Here is a 13,351-nt window from a genome sequence, read left to right as displayed (position 1 = left end):
TTTTTCCAGGTGATTAACAATGCTTCTTTTGTCCCCCCACAGAGTGAAACTCTGCCCTTGCATTGATTTTCAGTAGACAAACGCCTTGTATGTTTGAAAATGAATAATTTAATACACACACACAGACACACACACACACACACACACACACACACATACACACACACACACACACACACACACACACACATACACACACACACACACACACACACACACACACACACACACACTACCTTTTTGATTAGACAGCAAAAGGCCTGACAGCCAAAGGAAGGGGAAAGTGTGACAGGAAGGGGGTGTGTCCAGACTGCCTTAATCAACACTTTTGGTTAAGCAGCAAAAGGCGCTTAAGATCCTGACAGGAACCTGTAGCTCCATGTGAGGACAGCAATGAAGGTCCACACACACACACACACACACACACACACACACACACACACACACACACACACACACACACACACACACACACACACACACACACACACACACACACAAACACACACACACACACACACACGCACACACACACACACACACACACACACACACACAACCTTTTTGATTAGACACCATAAGGCGCTACTACAGTGGGGGCATTTCACACCTACGTGTGAATACACATCACCCCTCCTATCGAAGGATCTCACACCTACTTGTGATATCACACCTACTTGTTATATCACACCTCGAACAAAAAGGTAGACGGGACTTAGCTCATTAGCATAATTGGGGGCGGGCCCACCTGTCACTTTTTATGCATACTAATGTGATGAAAACAGTATCCTTATTACTACTCACGGTATTGTTAACATGGCCCAACCAGTGGAGAAATACCTGGAAAGGCCAAGCAAATGCTACCCCGACGGTCGGTTGTTATTGTCAATATTAATTAGGGCCGGGACTTTAACGCGTTAATTAAGATTAACTAATTACACAAAAATTAACGCGTTAAAAAAATTTACGCATTTTAATCGCACTTATTTTTGCACCGCGGAACGTTTCTCACTGGATGAGTTTCAGGGGTACCGATTATACTGGAGCACCAACTAACGCTCATGACTTCAAACAACAACAAACCACAGTGAACAATAGTCAAACATGAACGAACAAGCTGATGAGACCGCTTTGGTTGACCCCGTGGATGGGACATTTTGTTTTAAAAAACGGACACATCAAGCCTCAAGTATCACCTCAATGCAAAACCTATAGCAGCTAGCGTGGAAGCTAGCGTGGACGTTAGCCCGACTCGGAGTACAATGACCCACACCCAATTCGCGTTGATCAAACAGTGGCCTATGCAACAGAGAGATTTTATTTTTCATCAGGATATTGGAAGAATAGGAGGGATTGAGGTCAATCACTGGCACTTTTTTATTTTATTTTAAATGGTACACTACACTTTATGTTGAACTATTTATTATGTTGTTGGTGCAACTGGCACTTTATGTTGAACGGTTTATTGTTTTGGTCAAGGTTATTGAGAGAGTTGGACTGAAATTGATTAAATTTTTTAAATCAACTGTTGGTAAATCAACAAAGTCTGTTATGGCCTCTGAAGCAACAGAGAGATGTTTTCTAATAGTCAGGGTTTCCAATGTTCTGAATGTACTTGAAAGTATTGTGTTATACTTAAAAAACAAAGTGTTATAGTTTACAGAAGGTCTACATACCTATAGGCTACCTGAATCTCTGAAATGTACTATATTCCTAAATATGCTATTGCTACACTTTATGGCAAAAATTGCACTTTTCTGTTGGTCTTGGTTAAGTACATCCTTGAAAAAAATAAACAATGTTGTGTTGCTTAAGCTTATGTATTCTGTCATTATTAAATGGTATACTAAAATCCATGTGAAAAAAATTGCTTCTCACTGTTCTCAGGTCAAATATTTATATGTGATAAAAAAATGCGATTAATTGCGATTAATTAATTACAAAGCCTGTAATTAATTAGATTAATTTTTTTAATCGAGTCCCGGCCCTAATATTAATATAATAATGATTTATTTTTTAATATTCACACTCGATTTCGCCGGTTTTCTTGTTGCCCCAGCTGGTCGACACCTCTTTCAGCAGAAACAAAGGCTACATTAATGTATTAAATCGATGTTAATCCATGTGTGTGGATGTGGAATTAACGGACGTGACGTTGTGCGATAGCAACAGCTTTGGTTCATGTTAATTTACAAACTCTTCAACTAGAACCGTAGTTATATTTAAAAACATTTTAGAAGGCCTCACAAAATACTTTAATGTAAATTAAAATGTAAATGTGAAGGAATGTGTGTATAACAAAATACTTCCGTCATAAAAAATACCGGAAACAGACGTAGGCAAGGTCCTCAGCTCGGTGATTCCATGGTTTAACACGTTGGGAAATGGTGTTTATGCGATGTGAAATCCGATTTTCTTTAAAAAATAATACTTTATTCCGAGTGTGCTTGCTTTTGTCTTTGAAAGTCATCATATAACGGCATTGTAATACACAGTTCGGCTGCATTAAATATTACATATCTGCCGTAGTTCTCTATTTATAGAGCCCTGGTGAGAAGACTTCGAGACAAACAGGAAGAACTGCCGCCAAAACTGAAAACGTGACGTGGATCATAAATCCATATATCAGCAATTAAACAACATCTTACATTTCTTTTCACACAATACGTCTCCTCGCAGTATCAACTCTAATTCGGCTGACTTTCATATTTGATCCAATTGGTAGATAGGCTGTATTTACACCATAACGGTGCACAACTGATAGAAAGGGACACCTTGTGGTTAAAGCACGTTCCATCCATCCATCTTCTCCCGCTTATCCGTGGACGGGTCGCGGAGGTAGCAGTTCCAGCAGAGAGCCCCAAACTTTCTTTTCCCTGGCCACATCAACCAGCTCTGACTGGGGGATCCCAAGGCGCTCCCAGGCCAGCGAAGAGATATAATCCCTCCACCTGGTCCTAGATCTACCCCTTGGTCTCTTCCCAGCTGGACGTGCCTGGAACACCTCCCTAGGGAGGCGCCCAGGTGGCATCTTAACTAGGTGCCCGAACCACCTCAACTGGCTCCTTTCGACGCGAAGGAGGAGCGGTTCAACTCCGAGTCCCTCCCGGATGACTGAACTTCTAACCTTATCCCTAAGGGAGACACCAGCCACCCTGCGGAGAAAACCCACCTCGGCCGCTTGTATCTGCGATCTCGTTCTTTCGGTCATGACCCATCCTTCATGACCATAGGTGAGGGTAGGAACGAAAATGGCCCGGTAGACAGAGAGCTTTGCCTTCTGGCTCAGCTCTCTTTTCGTCACAACGTTGCGGTAAAGCGACTGCAGTAACGCTCCCGCTGCTCCGATTCTCCGGCCCATCTCACGCTCCATTGTTCCCTCACTCAAGAACAAGACCCCGAGATACTTGAACTCCTTCACCTGGGGTAAGGACTCATTCCCTACTTGGAGTGGACAGTCCATCGGTTTCCTGCTGAGAACCATGGCCTCAGATTTGGAGGTGCTGATCCTCATCCCAGCCGCTTCACACTCGGTTGCGAACCGATCCAGTGAGTGCTGAAGGTCGCAGACCGATGAAGCCATTAGAACCAAATCATCTGCAAAAAGCAGTGGTGCAATCGTTAGTCCACCGAACTGCAGACTCCCTCCCCCAAGACTACGCCTCGAAAACCGATCCATGTATATTACAAACAGGATTGGTGACAAAGCACAGCCCTGGCGGAGGCCAACCCTCACCTGAAATAGGTCTGACTTACTGCCGAGGACCCGGACACAGCTCTCGCTTTGGGAGTACAGAGATTGGATGGCCCTGAGTAGAGACCCCCTCACCCCATACTCCCGCAGCACCTCCCACAGTAACTCCCTGGGAACTCGGTCATATGCCTTCTCCAAGTCTACAAAACACATGTAGACTGGATAAGCGTACTCCCAGGCCCCCTCCAGGATCCTTGCGAGAGTAAAAAGCTGATCCGTCGTTCCACGACCAGGACGGAATCCGCATTGTTCCTCCTCAATCTGAGGTTCGACAATCGGCCTGACCCTCCTTTCGAGTACCTTAGAGTAAACTTTCCCGGGGAGGCTGAGTAGTGTGATGCCTCTGTAATTGGCACACACCCTCTGATCCCCCTTTTTGAAAAGGGGAACCACCACCCCGGTCTGCCACTCCTTCGGTACTGTTTCTGACTTCCACGCAACGTTGATGAGACGTGTCAACCATGACAGTCCATCAACACCCAGAGCCTTCAGCATTTCTGGGCGGACCTCATCCACCCCCGGGGCTTTGCCACTGTGGAGTTGTTTGATGACCTCAGTGACCTCCCCCCGGGAGACTGGTGTTGATCGCCCGTCATACTCCAGCTCTGCTTTTAACATAGAGGGCGGAGTTGTCGGGTTCAGGAGTTCCTCAAAGTGTTCCTTCCAACGCCCTAACACTCCATCAGTTGAGGCCAACAACGTCCCATCCTTACTGTACACAGCTTGGATGGTTCCCTGCTTCCCCTTCCTGAGGTGTCGGACAGTTTTCCAAAACAACTTTGGTGCCGCCCGAAAGTCCTTTTCCATGTCTTTTCCGAACTTCTCCCACACCCGCTGCTTTGCCTCGGCCACGGCTGAGGCTGCTGCCCTTCGGGCCCGTCGGTACCTTACAACTGCCTCGGGAGTCCCCCGGGATAACAAATCCCTGAAGGCCTCCTTCTTCAGTCGGACGGCTTCCCTGACCACCGGTGTCCACCAGGAGGTTCGAGGGTTACCGCCCCTTGAGGCACCTAAGACCTTGAGACCACAGCTCCCCGCCGCGGCTTCGGCAATAGAGGCTTTGAACACCGACCACTCTGGTTCAATGTCCCCAACCTCCACCGGAATGCCCGAAAAGCTCCGCCGGAGGTGTGAGTTGAAGGCCTTCTGAACTTGGGTCTCCTCCAGACTTTCCCAGTTCACCCGAACTACACGTTTGGGCTTACCAGGTCTACACAGAGGCTTCCCCCGCCAATCGACCCAACTCACCACCAGATGGTGATCAGTTGACAACTCCGCCCCTCTCTTTACCCGAGTGTCCAAAACATACGGCCTCAGGTCCGATGATACGATAATGAAATTGATCATGGACCTTCTGCCTAGGGTGCTCTGGTACCACGTACACTTATGAGCATCCTTATGTTCGAACATGGTGTTTGTTATGGCCAATCCATGACTAGCACAGAAGTCCAGTAACAAACCACCACTCCGGTTAAGACCAGGGGGGCCGTTCCTCCCAATCACGCCCCTCCAAGTGTCTCCATCATTGCCCACATGTGCGTTGAAATCTCCCAGCAAGATTAAAGAGTCCCCTTCAGGAGCCCCATACAGGACTCTTTCCAGGGTCTCCAAGAAGGTTGTATACTCTGAACTGCTGTTTGGTGCATAAGCACACACAACAGTCAGAGTTTTTCCCCCCATAACCCACTCTCGTCCACTGGGGTAAACTCTGACAACGAAGCACCCAACCGGGGACTTGTGAGTATCCCCACACCCGCCCGGCGCCTCACACCTTGAGCAACTCCGGAGAAGAATAGAGTCCAACCCCTATCCAGAAGTAAGGTTCCAGAGCCGACGCTGTGCGTAGAGGTGAGCCCAACCAGATCCAACTGGTAACGCTCCACCTCCCGCACAAGCTCCGGCTCCTTCCCCCCCAGAGAGGTGACGTTCCACGTCCCCAAAGCCAGCTTCTGTCGCCCGGGTCTGATCCGTCGAGACCCTCTGCTTTCACTGCCACCCTTCTGGCAGCGCACCCGACCCCATCGCTGTTTCCCGTAGGTGGTGGGCCCGCGGGACGGAGAAGCGGAGGTGTTGCCCACGTTGCCTTTTCGGGCTGTGCCCCGCCGGGCTCCGTGGCAAGCCCGGGCAACAGACGCTCACCGACGAGTCCTCCTTCTGGGCCTGGCTCCAGAAGGGGACCCCGGGCTTCCTCCGGGCCGGGTATCCTCACTTCGTGTATCGTCTTTCATGAGGTCTTTTGAACCAATCTTAGTCTGGCCCCTTGCCTGAGACCAATTTGCCATGGGAGACCCTACCAGGAACACAAGGTTGCAGACAACACAGCCCCCAGGTTCACCAGGGCACACAAACTTCTCTACCACGGTAAGGTGCTGGTTCTTCAGAGAGGGTGCTGGTTCTTCAGAGAGGTAAGAACCAGCACATTATTGAATTTTATTTTTATTATTAGATATTAATAGGATCCCTAAAGTATATTCATTACTCGTTATTCTCTAGTAATAGTTCATTAAAGACTGTATATAATGACTATTTTGCACATCCCTTTCAAGATTTTCAAAGGTTTATTGACATATCATATACACACATGAATGAAAAACTTGGGTCACAGGTTCCTCAACAGTGCATTACAAGACATCTATCAATATGTATGTATACCTTCAACATTAAACTGTCATTATGCACATTTCTTATACTATCTACATACATAAGAGTATAATTAATGTATATAATATCAGTTAAAATAAGTGCTTCAACATAGTTAACATTGCAGGAAAGCAATATATTAGACGTTAAGTATACTTTGTCAGGCTTAATATTTATGTGTAGGGTACCCCCAAAGCTTTTTTCTTATTTAAAAGAAGACCTTAACCTAAAGTATTCTTTAATCTGTTAATAAATGTTAATTAGTTTGTCTGTTTTGCACATCCTCATATTAATATATTTGTACATCATGCACTAAACTGTATTGTAGAGATCACTTACAGTATCTTCTTGATTTTTTATATTCTTTATTTTTATCATTGACCTTCTACTTTCCCCCTATGAAAGTATTTTTTTCATCAAATAACATTATTCAACAAAATAACATTATTCAACAAAAATAATTCAATTACGTGCTTTAACCACTAGGCAGTGCACACAAGGTACACACAGCATACTAATAATAACTTTGCATTATTAGTGTAGGACACTTATGTATGTATAACATCTGAAGATGTGTAGTTTTATTCATGTTTTTACATAATTTTACATGATATTGCTATACTATTTCTCATGTTTTACTTATACATATTAATATCTGATTTATAAAACATCACTGACAGAAAGGTATATCCGTCATTTAATGGTAAGCTATTGAAATTGTGATTCCATAGATGTGTCTCCCATCACCCAAATCCCCTGACTATTTACATTGTTATATTCAAAGAAAATCGGTAATATCTTTAAAAACTACAAGTCCTTTTATATCAGCTGTGCAATGTTATGGTGTAAATACAGCCTATCTACCAATTGGATCAAATATAAAAGTCAGCCGAATTAATGTTGATACTGCGAGGAGACGTATTGTGTGAAAATAAATGTAAGATGTTGTTTAATTGCTGATATATTTATGATCTTATTATGATTTATGAGTTTTGGCGGCAGTTCTTCCTGTTTGTCTAGAAGTCTTCTCAGCAGGGCTCTATAAATAGAGAACTACGGCAGATATGTAATATTTAATGCAGCCGAACCGTGTATTACAATGCCGTTATGTGATGACTTTAAAAGAGAAAAGCAAGCACACTCGGAATAAAGCATTATTTTATTTTAAAAAAATGTTTTCGGATTTCACATCACATAAACACCATTTCTCAACGTGCATTGCAGTTAAACCGTCAAATCACCGAGCTGAGGACCTTGCCTACGTCTGTTTCTGGTATTTTTTATGACGGATGTATTTTGTTATACACACATTCCTTCACATTTACATTTTAATTTACATTAAAGTATTTCGTGAGGCCTTCTAAAATGTTTTTAAATATAACTACGGTTCTAGTTGAAGAGTTTGTAAATCAACATGAACCGAAGCCTGGCAACGCAATCGCACAACAGCACGTCCATTAATTCCACATTCACACACATGGATTAATATCGATTTAATACGTTAATGTAGCCTTTGTTTCTGCTAAAAGAGGTGTGGACCAGCTGGGGCAACAAGAAAATCGTCGAAATCGAGTGTGACTATTAAAAAATAAATCATTATTATATTAATATTGACAATAACAACCGACCGTCGGGGTAGCATTTGCTTGGCATTTCCGGGTATTTCTCCACTGGTTGAGCCATGTTAACAATACCGTGTAACTGTCACGTTTGAAGGGACGAAATCGTGACATCTTCATGTCTCCCAGCATTTTAAATCTTCACATGTTCACGTCTTGCCGTGATACCGGGTTGTATAAAACATATCATATATATTATTCTGAAATGGAACAATCTGCACAAAGACTACTTATACTTTTGCTACTTTAACTATATTTCGATGCTAATACTTTTCTACTTTTACTTGAGTCAAATGTTTTTACTCAAGTACAAGGTCTGAGTACTTCTTCTATCTCTGCTGAACTCAAGTCAAACTGTTTTTTAGGAAGACAGACATTAGTTGTTTCCATTTTCAAACAAACAAGAAGGATCTTAGTGTGACGAGACTCAGTAGGGGACATGTGTGCAGGAAAACACATCAACAATACTGATGCTAAGTAAAGACAGCGTCTGTAGAATACATGGACACATGTGTCTCTGTTACCCAGTCTGAAGGAGGTGAAGTCCCCCACGAAGTCCACTCTGGGCTGAGTCCCGCGGGTCACCAGCCTCAGGGTCAGGTAGTTTCCTGTGGAGAGCACCGGCCGGGGGGGGCTCTTTCCACAGAGAGGGGGCCCGAGAGGAGGCGACCTCCTATCACGTCCATCGTAGAACTGAACGTATGAGCCCGCGTGACACGGGTCCCCCAGACTCTCCCCGGAGGTGGGCTCCAGTCTGGGGTTGACAGGGGCGGAGCCACGAGGGGACTCTGGAAAGAGAGGGGCCGGGCTCAGGGGGGCCACTCGTAGCAAACTGTAGACCAGGAAGAAGCGGAAGTGGAACTGGACCTTGTCTTTGGGCGAGCTGGCCTGCATGGTGAGGTGGCAGTCCGTCCCCATGGTAACAAAGTAGTACTTCTTGGACTCCTGGTGCGAGTTGACGATCATGCCGTCACCGCGGATGTTCTGACCACAGAAGTCCACCACGTTCACTGACGAGAGAAAAACCCATGAGACACAGTCCGGAGACACAAGCTCTTACATGGAGCACCCTGTAAGAAAATAATCTGACTCTCTTTAAAAGTTATCAACAAAACATCTTCTGATCACAAAGGGTACTGTCTTTTGAATTCTAATTATTGGCAATGTTAAAAAAACTGTTTTCCTGTAATAAGACCATTTTGAAATGACAACAAAAACAGTGTTTGATGTTTCAAGATGACACTGAAATATATAGTACTAGCTCTAACTACTAGCCCTAACCATAGAATGTGTCTCTTATTATTCTAATTCTCATATTAGACTAATATGATATGATCAGTCTATGGATGATACATGTTAAAGTTTTTTTCAAGTCTGCGTCAAATGACTGGTATGACTAAAAGAACATTAAAACAGGTTTGGCCTCCAGTAATCAATCCCTCTGATTTTACTGCCCGTAAGGTAGCTGAGTAGATCTTCTCAGGTGCTATACTCAACTACATTTTAGAGGGACTTGTACTTGACTTCAGCATTTAAATGTTGTGCTACTTTGTACTTAAAGAGGTTAATGGTGTACTTTCACTCCATTACATGTATTTAATACCTTTAGTTACTTTACAGATGTGGATGAATGATGTGAAATATAATGAACTCTTAAATCAGACTTTAGTTCCACCTGGAGTAAATCCACTACCAGCTACCCTGCAGTATACAAAGTCATTCAAACTAGCTGCACCTTTATCAGCTTTGAGAACACTTTAATGATCAATCATTATAAAACATATCATATATATTATTCTGAAATGGACCAATCTGCACAATCATTACTTTTACTGTAGCTACTTTCACTATATTTTGATGCTGCTTTTCTACTTTTACTAAGTAACATTTTGAATGCAGGACTTTTACTGTAACAGAGTATTCCCACACTCTGGTACTTCTACCTTTACTCAAGTACAAGATATGAGAACTCCTCCCACCTCTGCAGGCCATTCACAGATCCCTTCTTTTTGGTGTCAGTGATTTCTAAAGTTTATCTGAAGACATTAGGGTTCATCAGGAAATGTGTTCCAAAGTGATGTCTCTTTATAATGATCTTATATTGTTACCATTGTAGCTCAACAGGGAAACACTGTGCAGGTCTTCCACACACTGATTGATGTACAGACTCACACACTTCAGTGTAGACCTGCTGATGGTTTTTGAAGCAGCTCACTGCTCATCCACAGGCAGGACCAGGACAGATGGGGGGGCAGGTCCAGCAGCTCCCCTCCGCCCCTTGCATCTGGGCCGCAGGCCAAATAATGGGAACATTTACGACCACCCCTGCAGTTTATTGGCTCCGTTTCCCTGGGAGACAGCTAGATCCTCCTGCACTGACCTCCAGGAATGTCCCGGAGCCCTGGAGCCCCTGTTGGTGGGAAACAGCTAATCCCCTCTGCACCGCACAAGTAAATACAACCTCTGAAGCAACAGTGTGCACGGCGGAGGACATCAAGTCCCCAGTAAAGATTTTTGCAGGCTGAAAATTCAACCTGTTTGAAATAATTGTAAACAGAGTCCATTCCAGGGAGCGGATCAGAGGCGGGTTAGGGTCAGGGTCTGGGCGACACGCCGCAGTGAGAAATGTGTCTGAGCCTGCATTGTGAGGAGAAGGGCAGCAGCTCACTGTCCATCCATGTGCTATTCTAACTCAACTCAACATAGATTCCACTTTGTCCCTTTACAATGAAACTCATTTAGTCCTTTTGTACTCCAAGCTTAGTTTATAGACTGTACAGTGACAACAAGATAAACTGGTCTGAAAACAAATCTGTTATCATATCATATGCAATTTTATATCAATATTGTCAGGGGAAAAGACAGTAATATTTGTGCTATGATCTCTGTGGCGTTCTCTGTTAATCTGTGACACCTGGCACCTATTCTTAATGACGCTTCGGCTAAGAAAGGGCTTTGCCGATTTGTCTTTGGCTAATTTAGAACATAAGAGACTTCATCACAGTGATGCAACATGTTGAAAATCCCATCTGAACATAACACTGCTCACTGATTTGCAATATTGTCTGTGTGTGAACTACCTCTATAAACACAACTGGAATTCTGTGATGGATAACAAATGTCTTTCATCTCTATTGGTGTACAACTTACTCATAAATCATATCACTTATAACTTCAACATCCTTTCGTCCTAGCCAGAGTAACATAATATAATGACATAATATATATAATATAATGAGGATTGATTTTTTTAAATCAAACAAATGAATAAAAACATGGTTAGTATAGGGACCTTAGTGGTCCTGCATGTTTCAGCTTCTGTACCACTAATCAGAAACGTTTCAGGAGTCTATTGTTGTTGGAGTTCTGTTGCTGGGAAAACTTCTAAATCTGCATTTAAACTGAACTATACCAAAACAATAATGTGACTCGGATTGCAAAGAGGTCAGAACTCACCTGTCATGAGTACATCGTCATCAGAAAAAGAAGTGTAGTCGGATGTATGGCATGAAACGGCATTAGTTTAGTTGTTATGTTGAAAACCTGCTCTTTAATGCTGCTTCTCCAGAGGTCTTTTAACTTTTTTTTAACATTGCACTTCAACATTCCTTGCAGCATTATGGTATTAACAATGTCTCTTTTTAACTAATTTCTGTCTCTTTTATGAATTGTCTTTTTGTTCAATTCATTTTATTTTTTTAATTGTTATGTGTTATTGCCTATGTAAAGCAGTTTAAATTGCCTTTGTGTCTTAAATATGCTATATAAATAAACAAACCTTAACCTTATCTGTGTACACGCATTTGATGTATAGCTTACTATGCACAGCCTACGTTTACGAGCATATACTATATGTGGGTGGGTACTATAATATTTTAGTGGGCTATAGGAATATCTACATTTTCAAATGTAACAAAATTCACTAACTTTTCCCTTTTTAAACTTTTGCTAAAGAAACAGAAGCACGCAAACTTTCACTACAGCCACTATTATTATACAAGTATAGGCTACTATAACAACAGCTCTTCTCTACGCTGAGCGCCATCAGGTCGTTACGCACGGACGTCAAGTCATCATGCCCATGAGAAGTGCGTCACTTAAACACGATCAGACGTGACGGTCTCTAGGCTTACCCGTCTCGATGGCCTCGCTGTGGAGCGCCATGCAGCAGAGCAGCAGCAGCAGCAGCAGCCAGCAGCTCTCCACCTCCACCTCCATCCTCAGGGGCTGCGCGAACATCCACTCCTCATCCGCAGTCACTGTAGGACACAGTGGAATATCTCGCTGTGAGCCATCATAAACACTCGCTGGCCTTTATTCCAGTTGAACCTCCCCTCGGCCCGTTGTCTCCATGACAACGCCGAACCAATAGGCTTTAAGCCAGCTCGTGGACAAAGGTTTCCCTCCTGATGTAAACTTCCACATGTCGTCCACTCAGCTGCAGCTCACCATATCAACATCAAGTTAACATAATAGGAACATTTTACATGAGTACAGTTACTACACATGTTCAATGATAACACTGAGGCTAGTAAAACAAGACTGCAAACTGTTTACTCAAACTCATGTTATTTTACATAAAAAAACGAAGTTGTGTTTATCCATTTAATGTTGCTCCCACTAAGCAAGGGTTTTAACGATGTGTCTTTGGCATATTTAGAATATAAGGTACTTCATCACAATGATGCAACATGTTTTAAAATCCCATCCGAACATAACACTGATTTGTATTACCTTCATATTACACTATGGGCCAGGGGGGTGGTGTTGCTACATTTCATGGTCATTTTTATAAAGGTCTGTTTCCATGCTGTCACTGCTTTTCCATCCCATCATTTCACATTTCATGTTTTCAGAGAATATTGTAGTCATATACAATAGTATAGCCAATAATGATTACAATACCAGTCACATGTCCGGCTGTTGCTCAGTCAGTAGGGGCTTGGATTGTGAGCCGTAGGGTCGCTGGTTCAAGTCCCCGACCATATGGAGTGTCGTGGACTGCTACCTGGAGGGGTCCCAGTTCACCTCCTGCAAGGCACCGAACAACAATTTCTCTAGCTAACATGTTTTGATGATTGTTTTACATTTAGTGTCAGTAGATGTCACATTGCATGGTCACATGACTGACTTGAAAGGTCAGCGGCCATGTTTTTCCAGCAAAACAGCTTGAGCTAGAGTGCCACATGTTATTGTACCACCTCAAACATCCGGCTCCATCTGCTCATGTGGACCTTAGAGAGGCATTGTTTGTAAGTTTGATGATTCATCTATATTTATGGATATAATTTATGTTTGTATTTTATAGCATGTTATTGTATTGATTGCAATGCTTTGT

At 43.3% G+C, this 13,351-nt stretch overlaps 1 protein-coding gene across 4 annotated transcripts in view; it reads right to left on the bottom strand.

The window, feature by feature from the left end:
* ldlrad2 (low density lipoprotein receptor class A domain containing 2) overlaps positions 1-12,308 on the bottom strand; it is a 70,810-nt gene extending 58,502 nt beyond the window's left edge. For 2 of the 4 annotated variants that reach the window (XM_079680045.1, XM_079680048.1), the window contains exons 1-2: positions 12,147-12,308; positions 8,538-9,023 (exon numbers count right to left, since the gene is read on the bottom strand). In XM_079680045.1, the coding sequence (XP_079536171.1) occupies positions 8,538-9,023; positions 12,147-12,252 (592 nt within the window). In that variant the 5' untranslated portion in view covers positions 12,253-12,308. Of the gene's footprint in view, positions 1-8,537 lie in introns of all 4 variants that reach the window. The other 2 variants (XM_079680046.1, XM_079680047.1) reach the window with 2 other exon arrangements.
* Between the last annotated feature and the right edge of the window lie 1,043 nt (positions 12,309-13,351).

Source organism: Notothenia rossii (assembly GCF_949606895.1).
Source record: "Notothenia rossii genome assembly, chromosome: 5".
Classification (NCBI taxonomy): Eukaryota; Metazoa; Chordata; class Actinopteri; order Perciformes; family Nototheniidae; genus Notothenia; species Notothenia rossii.
This window is presented reverse-complemented; position numbering and strand designations above follow the sequence as displayed.